Source organism: Amphiura filiformis, chromosome 9 (genome assembly GCF_039555335.1).
Source record: "Amphiura filiformis chromosome 9, Afil_fr2py, whole genome shotgun sequence".
In the NCBI taxonomy this organism is placed as follows: Eukaryota; Metazoa; Echinodermata; class Ophiuroidea; order Amphilepidida; family Amphiuridae; genus Amphiura; species Amphiura filiformis.
The window spans coordinates 12667843-12686935 of NC_092636.1; the positions used below are offsets into that span (position 1 = coordinate 12667843).

The following is a 19093-nucleotide window of genomic DNA, read 5'->3' on the forward strand; positions in this document are numbered from 1 at the left end:
AATTAAGGAGATCAGTGAGTCCACGAGAATGTGTGACCACTTTGCCCTATCCATTATCCTCCAACAAAATTATAGAAAGGTCAACTTTTCTAAAGACATACTTTTCTTGCTGCCAAATTTATGCATCTGCAAATCTGTATGTTGCATTTTAAAATCAAAATATTGCAATATACTGTTTGTTTGTTAACATAGTTTTTCAGTTTTTTAAATCTTAACTCTCTTCACACGGGTGTCGACTGCAGACGACAAGTTTCAATTTTTTTTTAATTCAAAAATTTCAAAAATGTAAATTTTCATGACCATATTTGGAGTAAGCATGAAAAATGCATTAAAATGAGTACAAACAAGCCTAGTATTAGTTCAGTAGTTCTTAAGATAGCTCTTGAAATATTTCAACACTTAAACTTTTTCCGTTGAAGCACATGGCTAGCACGCAGAGTATTAAAAACCACTTTAGTTGGCATTGTCCTCAAATGTACCCACATTCATTCAATACATTTTGTTTCAGTTAAAATCTTACCTTTGCAATCAGTTTTGACAAGTACATCTCCCTGTTGTCAACATCTTGCTTGACCCATCTGATAACCGCCTCATAGACCTGAGTTTCTTGCTTCACCAAGATATCTGACGACTCAATGATAGGCGCAAAATGTGAAAAACTTATGGCTGCAAACTCCTCATGTTCAATCACTTCTAAGAAGTGGTCATGTGTATACCGATCCGCCACCTTCATCAGTTCAAATCGTCCGTGGAGCTCAGCGAAGGCACGTACACCGAGGCAGTTGGTTGGATGAAGGTGATTCTTCATGAAATCGCAGCAGGCGTTTGCAACGACTTCGATTTGTAGTACTGACGATGCATAGAGTAATTTCTGAACAGTGTCGATAGTTAGCAATATTTTGGACGTATACATGAATCCGATTAAGGCTTCCAAAGCTTGCTTTCGTCAATGTCTTGTATTCGAATACACTGCTGTCGACTCTCCTTCATATTCGAGGTCAGCATGGCTTTGAAGTACGGACTGCAGCAAGCCAGGACGAGACGATGACAGAGAATGTTCTTGTTGCCCACTGCAACGGTGATGTCGCAAAGTGCTTCATCTAAGTAGTAATCGTGTAAATTGTAGAAGGAATCTTTCCAGTGTGTGTGGCATTCAAAGGTAGTCGATGGACTGCTGTCTTCAATCATCGGCATGTTGTCACCCATAATGCTGCTGTTGCTGTAGCTGCTGCTGTTGCTGCTACAGACACTATTCTGACGACTCTTACCGGAAATTTCAATGATGATCACATTGGTTCTGCAAAATTTAACCAAAAAAAAGAAAGAAAACATAAAATTTATGAAATATGTTTGACAAAATATTTTAAATTGTCTCACATCAAGAAACCTTATCTGACAGTCAGTGACCAACAGGGAATTGACATTTGTGACAATTACTATTTTAATTTCATGCTTTGGAATCAAAAGGTATGTCGCAAACAGACTTATTGAGGGCAATTTGCATGGAAGAGTAAGCCTTCTGCTTTCACTAAAGCGCACCTGTGAGGTCCCCTGCTATATGGGCAACAGAAATAAGAATGGAGAAGGTAATATCAGGGGAACTTCCAAAGGGTGCACATTGCAATGTCATCTCTCTTGAGTTGATCCTAAAAATACTCTGTTTGGACAATAATATTTGACATATTAATGATAACACAAGGTGAGAATCTGTATGATCATGATGGTGCAAGATGCACCCCCCCACACACACACACCCCGCTCCACCTTTACAAACATCACACAAAATCCTCAGAAGAACAGGATGGTGGGATCTGGGTATGTATTCTACAAGCCCATATATATATATGTGATGCAGTTCAATATAGGTTATTCAGAGGACCTCGAAATGAGGACATACGCCTAGGTCCTCTGAAAACCTGTGTACTTCAAGTTTAGGTCCTCGAACGTTTAGTAAAACCAATCCAGACAAACCAACCCAAACTTCTAACTCCTGACGCTCAGCTCTGAAGCTAGGTCCATCAGGTAAAAGTCGTCTGCTTTTCTCTTACCTGATCCTTCGATTTGGTAATGCATTAAACCTATTAATTATATCCACTAGATTAGAAGACATCTTCTACAAATTACATAACATCACATCACTGAAACAAATGATCTCGATCGCAAAAGATACAATTCCATGTACTGATACAAGTTCTTCTATTAGCAAACTTCTACTCAACAGTGCAGAGCTTGCGCTGTACTTCAAGTTGCAGTTCCCTGCTTCAATTTCCAAGCAATTTTCACCATGACTGGTATCAAATACTCAAACTAAATCACAACTAACTGCATTAACACCTAAATCCGACATCACAAAACAAACCCATAGTGAAAATATGTTTAGTTTCAGACAACTTACAATTGGTTATCATTTCTCGTTTAGCTGGAACCCTGAACCATGAGGGATAAATGACTGGGGTCAAAACCATTAACTTTTACTTGCTACAAACACAATGAAATCAAGATTATGGCACACAGTCTGTGCCATAAGGCTATTCAGTATCAATAGTGCTTTCAAGGTTCATTATATTATTTGAATGGATAAATTGAAACTAGTAATTATCCTAATCTACCACACCTGAAAGTTGAGTTACACTTTCAGGGTTTTTGCATGAAAGTCCCATCTGCAATAGCTGCCCTACGCCATTTCACAATTTCTGCATTCTATATTGTGCATATAAAAATAAAGATATGACACCTGGCAGCTATTGCAGATTGGGTTTTCTGGCATCAACCCCTTGAATTGATAATTACACCTTTTGCAACTTGATTTTATGAATTAGTCATTTTCAATTTGATACATAGGCAACCTTTGTAATTAAGGTTATTGTTAATTAATTGAGGCTGTTAATTACACTGTCTCTTCAACTAGTCTGGAATGTCTAAAAAGTCAAGTACAAAGTTAATTAATTTTATTAACATGTTGGTCCCTTAATAATTAAGATTACGATCTTATAATGACTGCGAAATATGTGTGTGGGGTGGGTTGGGGTGTGTTTGTATACACCATTAAATGACGACACACAACTGTATACACGCCCGTAAAATGGACACACACCAGGGCCGTAGCAAGCGGGGCGGCCGGGGATGCCATGGCCGCCCCACTTTTTGAGCAATTTGTTATGTTTTTCTTCATATCTTTATTTCAATTTGGGCATATATTTGTAATTTGGCCGCCCCACATTTTTCAACCTTGCTACGGCCCTGACACACACTAACCACAGATGTCCACAGTTCCTTCGCTCAACCATTGCAAACAAACTATATAATATGTTTTATTAAATTAATATGTGTAAATTGCAGACAAGAGCATGAACAGTAAGACCATGTCTCAAACGTGTGTCCACTGTTGGATTTCAAAAAAAAAAAAAAAAAAAAAAGCGCAGTGACAACGCCTAGACCTTGATCCACAAGTCTCAGCACACTTTACAGGTTGTCGCTGACCACTACGGCCCCACATCATTCCATAAACCATTTAACAACTGCTTCAAGAGCGCACACCTAGACATTCCACAAATAACCATCGCAACCAGGATCAGCTCCCGAGTTTAAATGCACGGGTTACTGAAAAGGCATGAGAAGACTGCTTTTGCAGGATTTCTTGCTTTTTTGTGGTCCAAATTTCTGCACTTTCTTTTAATTTCAGCCCGTTTTTGGACTTTTTAGCCTCATTTCATAGCTTTTTCAGGCTTTTTCAAACTTTTCAGGTTTTTCATGCATGATCATTCTCATGCCTGCTAGGCCTGGCATTTTCGGGTAATTTTGTACCCCGGGTACCCGCCGCAATTTTCGGGCGGGTAACTTGGTACCAATACAAAAAAAAAAAAAAAAAAAAGTTTTTTATTTTTTCGGTTTTGTAGTGTCTCTGGACCTAGACCTAAATGCCAGGATCATTCATGGTTGACCTAAAAATAAAAATAAATAAATAAAAAATTGCAAGATATTTTGTTATTTTTTATATGAAAATTGATAATTTGTATTCATGTCATAGTCTATTAATGATTTCAAAATGTATTGAATTTGAATGCATTATGAAATCATTAATAGACTATGACATGAATACAAATTATCAATTTTCATATTAAAAATAACAAAATATCTTGAAATTTTTTTTTTTTTTTTTTTAAACCATGAATGATCCTAGCATTTAGGTCTTTTTTTTTTTTTTTTTGATTTTCGGTACCGGGAGGTATTTCCTACCGGGTAATGTAATCTCGTCATGGGTACCCGTTTACCCGACCGAAAATGCCAGCCTTAATGCCTGCTAATATGTTCTGCACATCTCGTTTGCGGTGATTACACATTCGGGACTTGGGTGCAAAAGCATGCATGCACAGATATTGGAAAACAACTATCTGTAATGCATGTGATCAAAAGGTGTGTGCATGTTTGGGGTATGTTTCATCAGTGGCAGAGGTGGTACCAAGAAATTTTTTTTTTTTGGGGGAGGAGTGAATTCAGGGGGTGCAAAATTTGTTGATTTTGCACCCCCCCTGGAATTCACTTTCCCTCAACCCCCCCCCCAAAAAAAAAAAAAAAAAAAATCCTGGTACCAACTCTGCCACTGATGAAACAAAATTACTGCAAAAAGTGAATATTTTCATAATTTTTGGTTTTAACAGGGGAGGGGTGGGGGGGTTTGGTGAGGGGAAATCCATTTATGAATATATGCATGTGGATGATATATAACAGCTTTCCGCACACACACATGGCCCATTCTTTGCTACCATATGTCATTTCATTGCCCCTGTACTGAATCACACAAGCAGCGCAGTATTCAAGTCAGTAGCAAAAGGTGAAGCTAATTTCACACACAATTTAACATGGACAACTCACTTCAGTATTTTTTATAAACATTTGAAAACAGATTTATTCCATGTTGTTACAACCAATCATATCCTACAGCCATGAAATAACACATGGCTACAATACAAGTTATTTTAGGCTTTTATTGAAAAAGCATGTCCAAAAGCATGTACTTACAAATGCGTGTACTCTTTTAACTCTCTTCATGCAGGTTCGACTGCAGACGACATGTTTCAAATTTTTTGTTTAATTCAAAAATTTCAGAAATATAAATTTTCATGACCATATTTGGAATCAGCATGAAAAATGCATTAAAATGAGTACAATCAAGCCTAGTATTGGTTCAGTAGTTCTTAAGATAGCTCTTGATATTTTGAGAAAATATTTCAAAAATTCAATTTTTTCTGTTGAAGCGCATGGCTAGCACGCAGAACATTAACATCACAAGCGGAAGTAAAATTGTTAGAAAGTATTGATTTACACAGTATAATAGTTTACAGATCCATTCATGATGTTTAGATGCCTTTTGAAAAGTCAAAGAATTTTATTTTAGCTGACTTTCAAAAAACATTTTATTTCAGAGGTAATAAAGCAACAAACTATTGAAAAAAGTACAAATCACAAGACTTTGTGGTGGCTCTAAGCACTTTCTTTGAGGATACACCTGTATTTCAGATCAAAATGAACATGATGAATAAGATTTAATTCAATGCACTTTTTCTATTTCCAGCATGGACCTGTTCTTGGTGTACTAGCAATTCCCTGCTTGAAAGTAAGTGCAAGTGGTACTGTCATTTACTGTATTCAACTTAATTAGTGCCCCTGACTTTTAATTGATGTGCCTGCCTGCCCATTCTACTCGGTTCTTATACAAGTTCAACGTGACAATGCCTCCTTTCAAATTTGGTAAATGAACCATGAAAGAGCTCCATCCTTTGGTGGGGATTTAGTCCCACCCTTACACAGAGCTCGAAGTCTGTTATAAAAGATTTTGCTATCAAACACACTTGATTCTTGATTTAGACTGATGCATATTTAGAACTATTATTTTAGCCTTTGCCAAAACTATCTGGAATACCACAAGATATTTAATAGGCATACACCATCAAGTATTGAAACTTGTGAAACTTTTCCAAGACATACCTCAGAGATCTTCTTACAGTCCTGGCTCTCAGAAACTCTGCACACTCATCCATCTCATTTCTAGCATCCTTCTCACTCTACCAGCTTCTATAAATTCCATCCAGTTAATGTCTATCAAACTTGAGATGATTTCAAAATACTGACTGAAGCAATCAACTCTCAATACTACCCACCGACACATATGGTCATATTGCACTCAACAATAGGCACCTTGTCCATCAGTGATGACCCATGCTACCATACCATGTTCCCTCATTGTTGGCATATTTCAAACACACTTCTCGCTGACTTTTCCCCCTTGCAATTTCTCCAATTTATTTCCACTTTAAATATCACCGCCACTGAGTTGTTGCAAGGAATACTCCCAAGAGCTCATACATTGTAGTTCAGCACAAGTGCACAATGCAAAATTGTAGGCTAAACATGAATCATGAGTACTGTTTTAAGCTACTCTTGTGAGAGAGCACTTTTTGATTAATTATACTGATTAGTACATCCCTGTTTAATATGATAAAGTGCCACAATGGCTATCAGCATTTAATTTAGCTTTAATGGTATTAAATTATGATCATATGTGTTACCGAGTAAAATATGATTATAATTTCAACAGATTTATCATGTAGCAGACATGAATAGAGGTCTTTTATGCCAATCAATGCCAGGAAATTTTCTATTCCGAGATTCACGGAGGGTGTAAACAATTCAGAATTATTATCAGTGGCGGCGCTAGGGGGCATTTGCCTCCTCCTCCCAATATTTTTCTTGCCCGCCCCCCCCCCCCCAGTTTCCTCTCCCCACTTTTGAGGTGAGCCCCCAAAATCACGTAAATTTCCACTTTTTGCAGCAATTTTGCACAAAATTTGCCAATTTTGCCCCCCTTGAAATTCTCTTTTCCCCTCAATGCCCCCCCCCCCAAAAAAAATTCCTGGCTCCGCCACTGATTATTATAATAGCTATTCTGAAATAAGTAGACCCTACACTGCACATAAAATACATCAGGTTATACAATGAAGATCAAATTAAACAGAACTTTTATGAAATACAATTTTCAGTAATGCCATACAAAATAAATTTTTCAGTTCACAGATCCTGCCTCAATATCTGAGATTAGTTAAGATTTTTTTTTTAGATTTGTCAACAAATTTAAAGACTTTGGAATGCATTTGGACAACTTTATACAGATAAATGTTCTGAACATTGCATACATGCAGTGGCTCCGGAACCGGGGGGCTGGGCCCCCTCAATAATTTGAGGTAAAATTCACAATTTTAGGGTAAAATACATAATTTCAGGGTAAAATTCATCATTTTAAGGCAAAATTCATAATTTTAAGGTAATATTCATAATTTTAGGTATAATTCAAAATGTAAGGTAGAATTCATGAAAAAATGTATGCAGTTCAAAAGCTTCCCGCACCCACCCCCTTAAGCATTTCACGCCTCCAGAGCAGGCCTAAAATTGTGGGCCCCCCATAATAAAAAATCTTCCGGAGCCTATGACATGTTTTACTAAATGTCCTACTCTGTTGTTTTATTCAAAACCTTAGATTTTGCCACAAATACAGCACTTAAACAAAATCCAGTGTAAAAATCCGAGTTTTGAAAAATATTGAGGGCGTCACCCTCCTCAGAAAATGTTATTGCTTCCAAGATGACATTCATTGCACTAGGTGTCAACATGGTCAAAGCTACTACAAAATTGTGAGAACAAATTGATATGTATCAACACATCAAATTGACTGCAGAAAAGTTTTAAATTAAATTACGAAAACACTTTAGAACCAACTGATATCCCCAATAAAATGAACACCTCCACAAATACTATCCTGGGTATTGTTTTTATTTGGGTCCACCTACATCTTACAATGTGCACATAAGCAACTGTCCCATAATTGAATAATGGTGTGTTTTTGACTAATTTTCTTTGGCCTATGTTTTCAACTTGTTCAAGCTTTATGGGTGTTTATTAGAGAATAAGCGATAGGAATTTTTATTTTGCCTATCCTCTACCGTGTGATAGAGCGACAGGCAGGTCCAATATTTTGAGTAGTGGATGCCGGCGCAGCGTATCCACTACGATAAAAATTTTGGACCTGCCTGTCGCTCATCATAGGTAGATAGGCAAACAAAAAATTCCTATCGTTATTCTCATTCTTAGTCAGTTAAATATTATTTTAATAACTGTAAACAATTTTTTTAAGCAAAAAATAAGTTACTGTCATAAAAACTCCCCTCATTATAAAATGAACGAAACTTGTTTACAACTTTCACGTATTCTGTTGCGCGTACTGCTAGCGCGTCACGTATTCCGCACTAGTCTCGCGCATACAGCGCGATACATCGCGCACCTCTACAAGCGTGTAAAGCATTATCAAGGCGCATGATGGCGTGGGTTAGTCTACGGCCTGATAAACGGCACCCGAAATCTTGCGAGTGTCCAATCAAAAATGTGTCTACGAACTAGACCACTCCCACTGACTAAGAATGTCTGATTTCTCCCGGACAAATGGGATTTCCAGTCGAAAGTACAAATAGAAATAAATTAACAAACAAAATAAATTAGGTATAATGAATGAAGGAATTGTAGAAAGGAAGGAATGGTAGGTAGGAAGGAAGAAAGGAAGGAAGGAATGTTGGATGGAGGGAGTGAGGGAGGAAGGGAGGGAGGGAGGGAGGGAGGAAGCAAGCAAGCAAGCAAGCAAGCAAGCAAGCAAGCAAGCAAGCAAGGGAGGAAGGAGGGAATGATGGAGGAAGGGAGGGAATGATGGAGGAAGGGAGGGAGGGAGGAAGGACGCAAGCAAGCAAGGAAGGGAGGAAGGAGTGATGGAGGAAGGGAGGGAATGGTGGAGGAAGGGAGGGAGGGAGGAAGGGAGGGAGGAAGGGAGGGAGGGAGGAAGGGATGGAGGGATGGAGGGAGGGAGGGAGTTTGTAATTTTATGACAAAAACAGAACAAAAGTCCCAAACATGGATGCATCAATGATACAACTTAACTTTACACACTGCAATCTGATGATGGCTATCCCTAGTACATGGCAATAAGACTTTATAATATTAAATGTGAAATGTTTTGACATTCTTCTGTTCCGAAAAATAAAGTAATAAGTACTGGTTAAACGAGCAGTCTATCAAACCGGTATAAAATATTACTTGCTCGCAGCTATTTTTGTTCCATGCTGGGACTATTTGACTTATAGACCCTTCAATGGGACATAATAATATGAAAGTGTTCCCAAATTGCCTTTATACCAGCAATGATATGGGTGATTATATTTTGGGTGGAACCTAAAAATATGTTGACATAAATTGATACAATGGTGTGATAGCAATCGCAGCAAATTATTTGAAATTGACTAAAAGAATTCACCTTAATTTAAACTTCATCCCCAAGAGAAATAAAAGGTTGAGTCCAATAATGCATAAAAATGTACTCAATGTGAAATTTTGTATATTTTGATGTTAAATATGTACAAAGTTTGATATGAATATACTGCAAGTAGTTTTAAATACATGTTATTAAAGTTGTTTGTCTTGCTACAAAGTTCTGCTTACAGTATGTCAACATAAAATAAAAAGTATGAAAGGGGCCTTGGTAAGCCATATCATGAGGTTTCTACAGCCTGATTTAATATCATTCTATCCTCATAAAAGTCAAATTAAACACTGTCCATGCCAAGCAATTTTGTCATTTTTGTGTACATTTATGAAAATCAAACAAATGTCAGAGTCATATAACAACATGGAATGTCCAGATGATTTTCCTGAGGTATTCAACTGCCATTATGCTAAAAATAATGATCTTGGTCTTTAAGTTAGAATAGCTCATATAGAGTCATAGGGATGATGAGAAAAAACTTTCCTAAAATCCTACATTTTTTCTGTGCAGACATATGACTATGTCCTTTGAATATCACTGTTGAAAATGTATTGCAGGGATGTTTTGTTCTCTTTTCATGCGAAAGCTAGTACCCATAATCCTGCTACATAAGACCCTAATACCATGGTAACCAGGTATTACTGTTAACAATGTGCAGAGATGATTGTTTCAATCCTACCAGACTACTATAATGCAAGGGTATTGACCAAATTTTACCTTAAGAAAACCCCAGTCTGACCTCTTATACCAGGAGTGAAAGAAGTTAGTTGAAATCAAGCAAATACCATCAACAAGATCAAAGGCTTCGGTATTACCGACAAATGGCAGGATCTATTGCTGTATGGATAGATACATGTACATACATGTATATAAATATTCATGGTGGTCTGATGACGAAAATTTGAATAAATATTGTGCAATTTCTGCTAGAATACCGTAAAACCCCGTCTACAAGCATATATGTTTTTTTTATGAAAGCTTAACTAATACTAATTAGGCGTATATATACCAATAAAATAGATTGCTCTTACAATAATACTTGTTTTTATATGCTTGAATCTGTAATTTATTTGTTCAAACTCCATAATGGCGCCTGGAATAATTTAGTTTTCATCAGAAGCACTTTATATGCTTGTAGACGGGGTTTTACGGTATTACTGCTTATTAAATTAAGATTTGACCATTTTTTGTTAATAAAAATTGTTGTTTTATTCCCAGAAAGTCTTGATAAGCCATTTTAGTCATGTTGCAGACGCTTCTTTGTGTTTCAACTTTTGTACTTGCAGGGGTGGAATTTCGTTCAGTGCCACGGGAATCCAATTGGATTCTCGCAGGAGATTTTTGCGAGAGTCCATGGATTCCCGCAAACGGATTCTCGTAGAACAGTCTTGCGGGAGTCCAAAATAAATTGGCAAATTTGTGCTTGCTTATACAATGTAGATCATTTTGGGCAGGCAAGGTACATGCATTATGTAAAATGCATTCAGTTTGTATTACTATAAGGGTGTAGAGAATGCAATTAAATGATTGTCAAATAACACTAACAAAGTTGGTTTTTAAAATGTATGTTGTCCCTTCACTACCATAAGTCATCGTGTCCCTTGCAACTTTACATTTATATTTTGATGCTATTTTCTGGCAATGCGATTTTCACACCTTGCAATAAAAGTAATAAATAAGCTTTAATTGCATTCGAGCCATCTTCGTCATGTTCGTTGTACTCAAATAAATAGTTTTCTCTTAAATCGTCCTCCCACTTCATTAGTTGCTTTACCGGTACCTGTCCTGCTAGCCATTGTCACTCGCTCAAATGATCAAAAATCAGGCCCAAAATCGTTTAATTTAACACATTCCAACGTGCGGTAACCTTCCAAACACGTGTGATTGGCCGTGAGAGCGCAGAGTGCAATTTTGACAGTCGTAAAGACGTAAACATTTACCACAAGATCCGATATACCCGGAAGTGAGCGCACGATTTTGGCTTTTTATTTCTTATAAAAAGAATTATGGGTAAAATGGGCGAGGGGCTGGCTTTGCAGACTCGGGTCACAGTGCCGTCGTGTATAGAAACCAGTTATGATTGGCTGATTATCCTGTTGTTGATGGCTAGATATCCAATCACTACATTGGTTAGAAACTTTTATTGATTAATCGGTAGTATTGATTACTAATTGGCTTTGTTGTTAAAAATCAGCGTTGTGTTTTCGCGATGGCGAGTCAGTGTTGAATGAAAATTTGCCGAGTGAATGAGCCGATCAAGCATGCATGTTGACTGAAGGGATTTCCAGCGCGAGTCCACATGGACTCGCGCAATAGGACTTTTACGGGAGTCTCGGCGCGAGTCGACTCGCGTCGAAATTCCACCCCTGTACTTGTCATTTGAAAATTTACTTAATTCCTTTTAAAACAAATTTATCTATATTTTCATAATCCACAAAAACTAAATTTCAACAAAAAATGGCACATATATGACCTTCTTGTACTCACCCAACGAAATATACATTATCCATGCTATCAAAAATATGCTGAAAAGTCCTTCAAAAGATTTTAGTAAATTCCATCACCACCAAACACCACCAGAAGTTTATCACATGTTCTATGAGACAAGTTTATTTGACTATTTTTTGCTTTGTCCCACCCTGATGTTGAAATCTCCTAAACTGCAACCCACCCCTGAAATGCTCACTTCCATTCAAATATGGGCAAAAGCAGCATTTGAAACCAACAAGACTGTGACTTGATTTTTTTTCAAAGCAGCATTTTCCACTCTATTTCAACTTCTACTGATCAATTATTTCTTATTATTTCAAGAATGAAAAGAAAAACAAACTTTTAAATAAACACAAAAGTAGGTCGCCTTGACTTGTCCACCGAAATCTTAATCCCCCTATTGAAACGTACACTCACCTCATACGAGACCGCATTGTGTCAGCTGCTTCCCTGGTCAGTCTAGAATACACAATTTCTTCCAGTTCAGAAAATCTTAATCTGTGCTAAAGTTTTGATCCTTTATAAATAACAGATTGCACAAGTTCAAGAGTACCACATCTTTTCACAGATTTCTCAAACTATTAAAGCAAGTGAAAGTATAGCACAGACAATGCAGTGACTGACTGAGATTAGTAAGTTCACAGGTTGAAAAGTTTTATCCACTCTTAGTTTCTTCAAACCATTAAAGCTTGTGAAAGTATCATACAGAAGCTTACAGACAATGCAATGACTGAGGTTGATAAGTTCTGAGGTTGAAGTTCCGGGGTTGTTAAGTTCCATCTACAACAGTTTTAAAATGTTATGCAAGTGAAAGCATCCTGGTTTATATATTCCATAAAATATACCAGAGCGGTTTATAAATGATAAGTTCCATCCACAACACTAAGGTACTTTTAAGCTTAAAAGCTCTGAACTTCAGATGTATGGAATACCAGGTGACATCAGAGTCACACCTTGTACCTGTTCACTGGTAACTCACAAAGGCCTGTGCAGACGTATGGTCTATTTCAAAGCATTCCAAGTCAAGTGTCCTGATTTTGTAAGTTGAATGGTAGCAATCCACTGATAATAAATACAGCAAAGGGTTACGTCACTAGTATTGTCCACACACAGACTTGTGTAAAACTTCCTAAAAGTTGTGGATTAATAACTTACACACTGTATGACAGTCAAAATTGCAATTTCAGTTCCTGATCTTCAAAAGTAGGCCATGATCAATTAAATGGCATGTTAATTTATTTAGAGTCTACTTCAACAACAATAACACAGTACAATGTTGCCAGTAATATCCTGCACTTGTATGAACTCCAGGTTAACGTGTCATCAATATCTTCCAAATCTCTAGAATGGTGCAACTGAGCATCGGTCTCTATAGTAGTATGGATACGAGGTGGAAGTGATCTGAGCTGTGTCCTATCTGAAGGGGAAATGTGTTGTGTGAGGATAGCACTCTATTAACCAGGATATAATGAGTTATGATATTGCACACACAAAAAAAGCTGAGATTCTGAGCCAAGATTAGCCACTTCCACCCACAACAAAACGTTCCACATGAAGAATTTAAAATGTTCTATTCAGTGCGGGCAATCATGAATGACTCTTATATGTGGGTTTTAAAGACACATCAGGGAATGCCACAAAAACTTATTTATGCTATCAAAGCCATAAATTAATGACATATATATTAAATGGTTTTAGTTCCACAACATTCTTCTTTTTGTTGAATCAATTGTGCAATTATTGTAACCAATGCTTTGTTCAGCGTGAGAAAGGCATTTCAACATTAATGGTACCAAAAATGACTTGCAGGTAGATTCAGTTGTTTCACCCTCACCCCTCCTTGAGCTGTTGGGAACTTGCCCAAGAAAGCATTGACTTATAAGCTATTGAACTTTAATGTAACCCAACATTTTGTTCTACAAATTGTTGCAAAAATGGCACAATTAAAATCCTTCCAAGATTAGGATATTTTGAGCACATATAATTATCCCAGTTTGATTGAAGATGGGTTTTGGAAATTCTATACCAGAGGACCACACCTGCTGTTTAATCTGAGATGCTCTGGATGAAATCCTCTTAAATTCAAATGTCCTTCCAATTGTATCTTTGTTATCAACGATGACACACATGCAGTCAGTTGATCACAATTCACATCAAGATGATAAAGCTTCACAGATTGTGCATTACAGGAAATATCATCACCAATATCATAAAATCATCCACTACTAGTAGATTGGTAAATGGTAGAATAAATTAGGTCATAATACTAAAACAGACCTTGTTTGATTCTACAGCATATATATCATAATCAATATCATGAAATCATTCCATAGTTTTGATGCACAGAGAACATAGAGAATACAAAAGTAGAATCCACTGATCCTGATGATATCCACAGCTATACTTTGTACACAGAATTGTACTGCTGGGTAGTAGTTGTCTTGGCAACTGTACGCTAATAATTGTATCCAGTGATTGTTGCTGTACTTAGTAATTCTGCATAAAACTTTATAAAATAGATGGAATTTCAACTTAATTCCAAATCCGAAGAAAAAATGAAAGTGCTCTCGAACTACTGTCCCAGTTCAAAATGAATTATCCTTGCTGATGCAAATATGCACACTTCATTGATGTCAAATCAGAAAGTAAGCTTAAATTTCCAAGAGTCACTTGATATCATTGAAAATTACTCTGCCACAGTCATGACAATATGCATTTATCATTTGCTTGATTAAACCCATACTGGAGCAGCAAAAAGGCTGCACTGTGCCTTCTCAAGTGTTTATTGTTAATGCTATATCCTCAAATCACTACAAGTTAATTTCTGAAGAGAAAAGGCTTTTAGCAACAGCTGACTTCATCTGGTATAAAGAACAATCCCATTCCTAAAGTCTAAGTTCACTACTCTGTATACATTTACCGTAATCCCATCTGACCTGTATCATTAGTGGGTATCATCCGATACACAATACCATTTAGCCCTTGTGATTGCATGAATGGAGATAAGGACAGTTGCCTCTTGTGATGAGATCAAATAAGTAAGTTCCTGTTAATTGTGTGCCCCGGGCAAGGGCAGGTCTTCGCTAACAAACCGTAAGCCCATCTTCATACAAACATTCTTCACGGCTAGTTTCTCCTAACATCCTGTACTTGTTACCACCGACTTTATCCAAACAACAGAAACTCTTAACATTTTGGCCTTTAAAATCATCCACTGTGCCATCCAGGACAACACACGAAGCCGACAGATCTTTGTCCAAACACCACTGACATGGAAACAATTATTAGCAAAAATGTAGCAAAATTACATTTCCACACCATCACCATTGCAAATTCATTAAATCTAATTCCTCTTCTGAATGGTGTTACACTTCTATGATGCTGGTAGGCTCAATATGCCGAAAGGGAGGGTTAAAATTCCAAAGCAGGCCAACCAACTAGTGAGTGAGCCAGGAGGCAAGGCAAGTTCAAGTGTAACATGCTTTAATAGTCAATGGCATTACTATTGATAGAGTAGTCAGCTGACGGAGGTTAAGCCTGCAGGCAGTCAGACTCAAGGCATGTTCACACTTGATACTCAAGTTATATTTTATTATCGACTGTAGAAATAACAGTCCATTTTTATTTTGAAGAGATTCATCAGGAATACAATATTCAGATTTCCAAGTTTTTCATAGTATAATTCCAAGAAAAAACTCACATTTTCCATACAGTTTCGAAAATCCAGTGGTTGGTTCATACACGCCACCAAAGAAAATCATGTCATATTAACTGGGACAATCCTAAAATTCTAGCGATGGACGACACTAGAAACACATCCGGAGAAAGTCACAACCAAGTATGAAAGAGAGCCTAATGAACAGCGACAAGGGGGCCTACCAACCGAGTCACGTCTACAAGCAATTGAGGGCGTCATCATCTTCCGATGACATCATACCATCCAACAAAGGATCGATTGGCAGACACCATTGAGAAAGGCAACAGACTGGATTGCTGAAACTGTATGGAAAACATGAGTTTTTTCTTGGAATTTAATATGCTATGAAAAACTTTGAAAAAAAAAATAACAGTCCATGATTTTATTTTATCACAGGCCAACTTCCAGGTTGTTTTGATGGATTTCAAGTAAAGCACCAAATTATTCCAAGCATGAAATAGAAAGAAATGTGATGTTAACTCGACTGCGCATCCACATGGGCAGCTATCTCGACTCGACCGGTGGAGTTAGTGATTTACCTGCCAAGTTTTTTCAGAGGTAAATCAAGTCAAGTGAAGTTTGTGATAATCTAACAGTACTGTTGTCCACATGGGCACTAACGTGACCTTTATCACAACCTCATTACGACTAGTAGACACTATCTCAAACTTATCATGATCTTCACTCAAGTTAAATACCTCACGTCTGAACATGGCTAGACTAGAGTAGCATGGTCCTACTAGTACTACCTCCATGGTCCAGGGTTGCCAGTATTGCAAACACCATGTTGAAGTGATGGTGGGTGGAAACTCGTGTTAAAAATAGGGAGGGGGCACCCCAACCTTGGATTTGGGTTTTGGGCCAGGGCCTCCTCCCATAGGCAAAACAAAAGATCAATGAAAGTTTCACTGTTTTGGGCAAAATTCCCTGATTTTAGACACATTTTCAGATATTTCGCCCGGGGTCACTCCCATTGTGGCCTGTACACCATCCGCGATAATGAAAACGCGTAAAAGGGTAGTTTTTCGAGGGTAAGCATGATACGCGCGTAACGCGTTTAGGGTGTCAAAAACATGAAATATTGGGAAAAAGGGCAGCAAAACTGCAATTGCTAATACGCGGAAATGAAATTTAGGGTATGAAATTTGATGTTAGGAATGAAATCCCTGATTAGGGTGTCGTTTTAGCCAAGGGTTAAATCCTTGTTTAGGGTGTTTTTCAAAAGTTGATTATCGCGGATGGTGTACAGGCCACAATTGGGTGACCCCCCCCCCCCCCTCCGGGATTTCCAGACATTCACTTTTTCTGGTGTTACCAAGTGCTGTATTTTGTATTTTTTACCAGCAGATTAATAGATCAATAGGAAACATGCTAATAAATATTAAGCATTCAAAAATATAATTACCAAAATGTCTATTTTCTTATATTATTTTCCATTGTTTTTTGTCGCTCCCTTTCTTTTGCCTATTTCAAATTCAACATTTTCCAGCATTGTCCTCAGAGGATCAGATCATATCCATTTCATGAATAAACCTTCATAGTATTTTTATCTTAGAAAATTAATGTGTTCTATTAAAGTAACCTAAATTATGATATCATACCCACCCTACTCATTAAACCTTAATTGCATATTTGCATAATTAAACCCTAATTAAACTAAGAAGGGTAAATTTGGATGTTCACTCTGTCCTGTAAACATGTACACTTGGGATCAAACTTGCATATTTACATTTTGATATGGAATATATGCACATTGCACAAAGTGATAAACATTGAGGGCAGGATCATAATATCATAGACCTTCTGTGATCATACATGACTTTTTTTAGCCTTGAAAGGGCAAACAAACGTTTCCGCTTTCCAAATGAAAAAGAAGACAGAAATGAAAACACTAATTTATGAAAAAATTTAATTTTGTAACTTCCTCATAAAATGTTATGTACTTTCTGAATGTTTTTTTTTTTTTTTTTTCTTGATTGAAAAGTATACAGATGTAGTTATAATCAGCTGCGTTGGTCTTTAATATTTCCTGTTTTACATAATTATACTGAAGATTGTTGCAAACTGCGCAAACCTGAAATCATAGGCTTGAATGGGGGGGGCTTTGGGGTCTCAGCCCTCAATAATTTTGGTGCGATGAATGCACTTTTCGCCAGTGTGTGATTGGTTGTGGTGTTTTTGTTTACCGCATGTGACATATCTTTCTGAACTATTTTCTAATCAGCTGCTGATGAAAAGGTCTATTCAGCTAGTAAAATCCACACTACCCCTGTGGAAGATTTTGGAAATATCTTCCACAGGGGTGATGTGGATTTCAACTGGAATGAATGCTTTAGGCTGCACCATTTGAAACTCGCCCTCCTTCTGTTGAAGATTCAGGTTGAATCTTTCTCAGAGGGTGTATGCAATTGAAATGGAGCTGCCTAATGGGCGCATTCCATTTGAAATTCATGCTCCCTGTGAAAAATATTTCCCAAATCTTCCACAGGTGGAGTGTGGATTTTAAATGGAATAGCCCAAATGGAGCAACAAGTACTGAGTGCCGTATCACCAAAGGCTTTAAAATGTAAATACATTTACAATTATAGTTTACATGTTGTTGTTTACAAAATATGAAATTACTAGTGAAAAACTATACAATAACATAACACTAACCTCATTGGAAAGTGGAAGTGTGGATCCCAATACAGACCGATGAAACCAACAACACTACCTGCACCACCAACTGCTCAAATCTTCAAAAATATGTCCACAATAAAGCAGATTAAATACCTCAAATCTAATAGGTAAAGAAGTCCCAACTTTGAATGGCATGCAACCACTAGTAGCTATCATTACTATATCACTCCTCGTTTCCTTGTTGTTAACACGTTATGACAACAAATGAGTCTACATGGACGGACTGACTGACTGACAGACACACTGACCCATACAGCATTGGTTTACCTATACACACAGCCACTTAATTTGATTATTTAATTTTTGATAATATCAATACACCGAAAAGCCCTTCTTAAACATTTCAATGACTTGGCGACTGTTATCGGTGCATTGGGCCAAACTGGTACAGGAAGTGGGTATCCCGACCAAGCGATGGACCGGCAATTCCTTTACTTGATGACAAAGGGTAGGAAGTCCCCCCAAATTTATATGCCTTGTTGAATATTTCTTGGACACGGTTCAAGTCTAGACCAAGTTCTCAATTCAATGAATAGAAAAAGTGTGAAACCTGGCATGAAATAGTGGGTATAATAGTGAAGTAGCATGGGACAAAGATATCCTTAAGTTAATGCCAATATTTTGCGAGCATAAAAATTTCACAAAATATTGTATGTAAGACTTTGTTAAACATAATGTTCTACTTTTTCTAACTTTCCTAAGAGTTCTGCCAAACAGGTAGCACGTACTTGCAGTAGTCCTAGTCTAACCAATTACAGGGGTAAATGATGATGTCACATATTTTATGTCAACTCCCCTTGGTCAACTCTTATTTTCAATTGTTGGCTTTCACAACACTCTGTATAATTAAAATTCTATAGGCCCTATTT

General features: G+C 37.2%; 1 protein-coding gene across 1 annotated transcript in view; it reads right to left on the minus strand.

Moving 5' to 3' along the window:
* LOC140160639 (uncharacterized) overlaps positions 1-19093 on the minus strand; it is an 83406-nt gene that overhangs the window by 33603 nt on the left and 30710 nt on the right. The window contains 2 exon segments of the mRNA XM_072183897.1: positions 521-937; positions 940-1297. Of these exon segments, the coding sequence (XP_072039998.1) occupies positions 521-937; positions 940-1297 (775 nt within the window).